Source organism: Suillus paluster (genome assembly GCF_016628075.1).
Source record: "Suillus paluster strain FC165 chromosome Unknown EDB91scaffold_228, whole genome shotgun sequence".
NCBI lineage: Eukaryota > Fungi > Basidiomycota > Agaricomycetes > Boletales > Suillaceae > Suillus > Suillus paluster.
In genome coordinates this window covers 1-7,242 of record NW_024537788.1, presented here as the reverse complement: position 1 = coordinate 7,242, position 7,242 = coordinate 1, and the positions used below count along the sequence as shown (strand labels likewise).

The window sequence follows — 7,242 nt, the reverse complement described above, 5'->3', positions numbered from 1 at the left end:
TATTTGTTAGCCTATACTATTCAGACATATTGACGGCAAGAGATGACAGTAGAATACGTACCATATGCCAGGATCATCTTGAGCATGGCTTTTAGGTCAAGACATGTTCATTGGCAATACTACTAGTAGCGAGTATGAATGAGTCGAGAATGAAGTATATGAATGGTACATACTCGTGATTAAGACTGACATTTGGGTCAAGACATGTTCAAATGACATTAATGGCGATAGTCTATTTGAGAAGCAAGTATGAATCAGGACTGATGCCGGACAAGGCTGGCAGTACATACTCATCATTGACACTGCCAGGCATCTGTCCTGCCTGCATGGTTGAATGAGGGTTGTAAATCGTCGATTTAGCACACGGATGGTATGTGACGCCCATTTAAGAGTCGCAAGAGCAAGCCTTGAGCTTGAAGCTCGAGTTTACACTAGGTCACAGGAGGAGTACAGTAACATTAGAATTGTCATCCCAATGTGGTAACTTAGCTCACTTGTTCAAACATCATTCAAGCTCATTAACGTCGTTCATTACTTCTACCTATAGCACTATTCTCATTGTTTGCAGGGAGCTTTTGGACGTGCTCTATCATGTCAGCGAGAGCCAAGACGGCTCAATAATGGTATTACGCAAGTATACATGTATCACACAAGCTACGTTCAGTTCATCTCCTCTATGTGCCATCCTGTACCGCGGTGATGAGTTTTGATTGTCCCATTGTCCCATTCGATGCCTGGTAACAGAAGAACTGGAAACCTCACACTTGAATGCATCCATCTCAATGAGAGGAAGGCCAACAGCATGACAGAACGTGTTTGATGTCCTGAGAGCTGCTGCCTCCAGAGATGTGCCACATAAGTGATGATTGCCCTTGACTTCAGTGGAGGTTGCCATTACGATGCTCGGGCGCACCAAGCAGACAACATTATCTGAGTCATTGTTGCTGTTCACTGTTGGTGTTGGCGAGCGCATGGCAGAAGCGAATGTTTGCATTGGCATTGGACGGGTTCTCGACCATGACATGGAGAGGCTCCGCACCTGACTTGACTGACTGTAATAGCATCTAGATGACAGTACTACGTCACATGCTCCCTCAAGTGAAACATACCAATACCAGCCACTGCAAGAAGGATGGGAAGGATTGAGAGGCGCATCCTGTATGGATGAGAAAGGTTTATGGATTCTAAGGTGGGAATGCTCTGGTTAAAAACGACGGTGTTTACAAATTGAGATTTCTGTGAAGTGTAAGGGAAATGATTTAGATGCACTGGTGGTGGTGTTGCACTGGTGTCAAGGTTTTCACAGGTGACTGGAGACTTCAAGCTCACTGCTGTTACAATCACCCGCCAGATGAGTTGGATCGAGCAGCTGCCTCCTAGTACTCGAGATTAACTTGACTATAGGTCAGCATCATTATGCGGTGCTCCGCAGATACCATCAATGACGTCAAGGCCGCATCGTCCAAGAAGCACCTCACCTCAGCAGCAAAAATGCTGTGGCTGTGGCTGGTGATGGTGCCAACAATGCACCTGCTCTCAGACCCTCCTTTCATCATTCGCCGCCCTAATCGCAACCTAACTGCCTAGAATCTGTCAACAAATCCAAGTTAGCAACTCATTATTTTGTCAAATATCATACCCAACCATGCCGCCACTTACTCAAATTCTCGTACTTTCCTTCTCACCTTTTTACTCTACCCTGTCAAGCGCGACACCACTCCCTTCAGTGTCCGTCTTCACCTAATCAATTCATCATGGCTGTAGCCGAGGACCCTTAGCATTCAAGGTATAAAAGTAGCACATGTACACTCACTACTACAGGCAATAATATCTAGTATCGACTATCCTTCTTGCACTCATCATCTAACAGTAGCGCTATCTCCATCATTTATTGTCTCAAAACCTATCACGATCCTTATCAAATAACTTCCTTTAATGCTAATCTATCATTGCAGCGCATCCTCTTCCCACTAGCAGTCTCCACGCCCCTTCGAACTCGCTAGAACCTTTTGGGTTCTTACACAATGATATGGCATTTGTCTGTCTACTTGTATATTCAGCTCATTCTAAGCAGTCTTCACTAATTTCAGTGTGTTTGTACATTGCGCCTCTGTTCATTACATGAGGGTGCGAGTGGTGCTCGCAGACCGCCTTCTCAAGGAAGGGAGTGAGGGTTGGAGGGAAGTCATCAAGTTGGATGTTGGTCAAGAGCACGCTGCATGAAAGAACAAAGAGACTAGGGATGTCAGCTACGAATAAATTGTGGCTCCTATTGCAAAGGCATGGGGAATTTGACTACATTGAATTGTTCAATTGCATTCCTCAGTGCTCTCTCCCCAACCTCGAATGACTCGACCTTGAAATAAACAGCATTGGTAATTCCTTCCACCATGGGCACATAGTCCCTGAAAAGACACATTATTGACACGGAGACGTTAAGATAACATGCAACTTACTCGCCACTGAAAACCCTGATATAATGCCCACTTGTGATGCAGGTGAAGGGCGGAGGAGCATTAGCATTTACTGGAATATTGTATAGCATGCCACAATAGAAAAAAATGTCACAATCATCTGCAATAGCATCAGCAGCTATTGCATACCCTCGCTTGTTCTCATAGAAAATAATGTTGTTGCAGTCTTCAGCAGGCGCGTAGGATGGCGCCAAGGATACATACACTCTGTTCATGCCACAACATGAAGTCAGTAGTGTTGACATATCGCAAGGAACCCATGGCGCAGATAATATAACTGAATCAAAGTGAGACTCGTACAGAGATGGAGGATAGTACACACCAGCAATATCTTCTGTCAGGCTATTCAGGCCCACATCCAAGTCATGAAAACCCACAGGCATGCAGGAAGATTTGGAAGGTGTAACACATGAAGACCGAGCTTGGAGGACACATGACCCAATAATTCCTAAGACCATCAAATCAAGACGGTGGATGATTCAATTGAGAGAGATAGATGAGGGGACTCACGAATGACTTGGACATTGCCCTCTGGACTAAGTGCAGCCCGTCGACACAGCAACTTTTGAACCATGCAGGTAGATGGTGTTAACTCGGAATGATTGTGATATGAAGCTGAAGGACAAAATCAACATATCTCAACCTTAAATACAGGTAAACCATGGAACTCACAAGTAGAGTAATGCATTATTCCGCAAGATCTTTAATGCATTAGCCATGAAATTGCATCAGAGCTCATGCGGCAGAGTCAAAAATGCATTACAATGTATTAATAAGTGTAATGCATTATTCCAATGATGTACATGATATGGGATTGATAGTCGGACTCAAGCGCTGCTTGATTGGATGGAATGGGATATATTCTGAATGAAGAGTGGGACACCTGTAAGCACTGAAGCTCGTGTGACTACAGTATTCACGTACTCCCTGAGTGCACCATGAGTGCCAGTGAGGGTGGTCCTACCAACTCAAGTAATTATCAGGCTGGCTTATTCCGTGCTCCTTCATTGAAGAATCTAAACCACCGAAAACGAGTGAAACTCAATGCATATACACCTCCCAACCCTGGTGCACCAAGTGTGCACTCTGTGTACACATTCATCTCATGATGTCAAGGCTTTACTGCATGAAGTTCACAAGTTCTCAGTTTTCCTGCTTCATCTGAACAACTGGTCAGTATGAGAGTGGAGGAAGGAGCTGCATTAGACCATGATGGGTGTTACTCTCTGGAAGGGCAGGAACCTGACTTTGAAATTGAAGCCAAAGCTGCCAACAGCAATAGGCGGAAGCGCACTGCAGGAGTAAGTATTCCTCAATGACTTGGCCAGTATGTGTACATATAGGTTGGATATTGATCCCTCATTTATCCAGGATCACCCACTCTTGACATGGACGAAGGACCGGGACCTTTTTTTTGCAGGAACTGCTATGACACGAGGGCTGTGGGGACTATGTATATGATACTATCTGCAGAAACTGTGACTCCAGCAGCTCCACAATTTCACTGTGAAGTTTGCTTCAGCACTGAGTTGTGCTGCCATGATTGCGTTGTTGCAACTCATACTAAAAACCCATCACATTGGATCCAGGTGAGAGGCTATCAAACAGATGAATATGACATTTACTTAGAATGATTATTGACAGGAGTGGATGGGCTCTTACTTCGTGACCGTCTCGCTGAAGAAACTAGGGTTGCGTGTGCAGCTCGGACATCCAGCAGGTGAACGATGCCTGTTGCCTGAAAGGGCATTCAACAACGACTTCACTCTCATCGATACCAATGGGATTCATGAGATCGGCCTTGATTTCTGTGGCTGTGAGACCGCTCAGACACACACAAGGCAGTTGCTTCGTACAACTTGGTTCCTGGCAACAATGACTGATCCATGCACTGGTGCCACTTTCCGAATCCTCGAACAATATCACATCCTATCATTTGAATCCAAATGTTCAGGCTATGAGTTTTATCACACTGTTGCATGACTCTCAGATAACACAGGACTTCACCCACGAAAGGTATATGTTTGACCTCTTTCCTCTGGTTCAAATATTCATCTCACTTGTATCATCAGGATCATTACGAAGCCTTCATGCAGATGGTGCGCGAATGGCGACATCTAAAAATGCTCAAGCGGGCTGGCCGGGGATATGACCCTGCTGGTGTGGAGGGTACTGTAAGTGGCGAGTGTGCTGTGATATGCCCAGCTTGTCCACAACCAGGTAAAAATCTATCTGATAATTGGCCTGATGCGCCGAAAGGAAAATGGTACAAGTGGTTGCATCCATATCTATACTCACTTGGCTGACTGATGACTAGTTGGTTGTATGCTCTCTTTCTAGCGATTTATGCCAATTTCCACCTGAAAAGGCGCATAGTGTCTAAAGATAGTGCGGACCCTGGCCTCAGTTGCAGATGGGCTTATTTTGTCGAGGAGACTGCTTACAAGACATATCTACAGTCCTACAGCGGCAGCCTGCAGCAGGTGAGCTTTTGTTGTATTCATCTATGTAATTTACTCTGACCAGCTATATACATAGAAAAGTACATGTTCATCCCATAATGCAGTGAACATGGCAGACATGAAAGTATCTCATGGTCTAGCTGCCACAGGAGTCGGGACCGTTGATTGTGCTCGACACAACATGAAGCTGCCAAATGGCGTTGGCAATCTACAAAAAGGCAAAAGGTATTTATTAAATTAGCTGGCAGGTGATTGATGATGCTGACTGAACATAGATACACAAATATGGATTTTTTGTTCTTCTCGAGCCTCTGTGGACGCAGTGTTGACACACTCAATGTCTCGTACAACATCGTTTGCCAGTGGCACAAGAACTTATGGCAGAGGATGTCTACAATGCCGCTTGACCTCCATCTAGATCATCTGGCGACATTCGTCAGATTTTTCATCCCAAAGTTTCACCTCCCTGCTCACATTCTGACATGTCAGACCAAGTTTTCTTTTAATTTTTCGAAGAATGTTGGATGCACTGATGGCGAAGCACCTGAGCGGGGATGGTCAAATATCAATCCTGTGGCCTCTAGTACCAAAGAAATGGGGCCCGGCTCCCGGAGAGACACACTTGACGACCATTTTGGTGACTGGAACTGGAAGAAGGTCATAGGACTTGGTACATTTTGGCTGCAACTTTGTACTGGCATGTATGATAATGTATTTGTGACAGGTGCAACACTCCTTCGTAAAATGATTGAGGCCCAGGAGGAACGAGGGGCACATCAAACGGCATTTCAAGAACTCAATGAGGCTCTGGCGCCAGAGATGACAGAGGCCTGGAAGGTCAAAATTGAATCCTGGGAGGAGAACCCAAATGATTCATTGGTCACAAATCCATTTGAAGCGAAAGTCATTCGTGAGTAGCATGCACTAAATCCGATCATGAGGAGCTACTAATAAATTGGGCTACAAGCTGTTACACAAGCTGCTGTCCAGCTCAAACTTGCCCAACTTGAGGCGTCTGAGCTCCATCAAGGCACTGATGTTTCAATGCACACCAAAGTCTCTCCGAGTATATTTATTGCATCAGGGATTGACCTAGAGAACAAACAGTATGTGGTATTATCTGACTTAAATTTCATTCTAATTCATTTCTTGCCGAACAGGCATTGTCTCAAAGTAGATATCTCAAAGCAGGGTCTGCATGCCACAGATATGCAAATGGGCACAGTCCAACAACTGCAGAATGCAGTACAACACAAAATTAATACTTGGAAGTGCATCCAAGCTCTCTACACCCCTATAGTACAGCTCTTAGAATCCAGGATCAAGTCGCCTTCCCACAGTACCTCAGACATAATCAATCCTGAGGATTCTCAGCTCTGGCTCCCATCTGCTCTGTGCAGCAAACCTATACCTTGCGATATGTGGCTCCTCACAACCGAGTGGGAATTATGATATGCTCAGGCCGGAGATGCCCTCGAGGAAATCAGACAGAGTCTTCGCCTGCGGGACCACATGTATACCTTCAAGAGGGACTGGCTATGTGGCCAAAGCGCAAATACTCATGCCCAGAACGCCCTCAGCTGTGTTGAAGCCAGGGCAACAGCTGCAGCAGAGAAGTATCGTGCAGCCCGCACGGCTCTCTCATCTCTTGCACACATACTCAGAAAGGTTGGCTGGGATCACAGATACAAGGTTCTTGAGAGGAAGGACAATATACGTGGGATGTCAGTTCCCAAGCGAGGGGAAAGTGAAGGTTGAAGACAGTTATCGTGGATCTGGCTGGTTGAAGGAGTCGGGGATGATGAAGATGAAGCGGTACAAGATAGTAAGCTGGAGCATGAGTTGTGACAAACAGATGCTAATTTTACTGGCAGGCCTCAGAGTGGAATGGTGCAAAGCTCATGCAAGGGCCATGCGATGGGCAGAAGAAGTTGAGCTGCTCCAGGAGGAGATGCGCTGGGTGACCTGCTTTCTTAGGTGGCACGCATCATGGTGGAACCAGAAAATTGCGGAACACATGCTTGGCATCTCTGCCGATGATGAAGGTCTAGGTGCCTATGCCTATCGTCAGGCTTGGCTTAGAGAAGGATCTTGCCGACTGTTTCAAGAACAAGTGGGCGGTGCATCTCCCACTGACTGCAGCCTGTAATACTATGTGTCTAGCAGACAGTGAAGCCGAGTTAGATCTCTACCTCCCAGAATTGCCGCTCCCTTAGTATCATTGTAACCTAGTATGTTCTGCCAGCCGGCTTGTATTAATCAAGAGTATACTTGTGGCTCAAATGTGCTTGTCCTCGTCATCGTCA

At 45.7% G+C, this 7,242-nt stretch overlaps 1 protein-coding gene across 1 annotated transcript; it reads left to right on the top strand.

Moving 5' to 3' along the window:
• Nucleotides 1–3,925: 3,925 nt before the first annotated feature.
• On the top strand, nt 3,926–7,085 carry EDB91DRAFT_1240394 (uncharacterized protein; the record flags this gene model as incomplete). Its single annotated transcript, XM_041322016.1, has 12 exons — nt 3,926–4,063; nt 4,119–4,448; nt 4,547–4,740; nt 4,792–4,957; nt 5,013–5,161; nt 5,212–5,606; nt 5,661–5,846; nt 5,904–6,042; nt 6,097–6,375; nt 6,424–6,660; nt 6,697–6,780; nt 6,818–7,085. 12 exons carry the CDS (start codon nt 3,926–3,928, stop codon nt 7,083–7,085), a joined length of 2,565 nt encoding a protein of 854 aa, XP_041168990.1.
• Between the last annotated feature and the right edge of the window lie 157 nt (nt 7,086–7,242).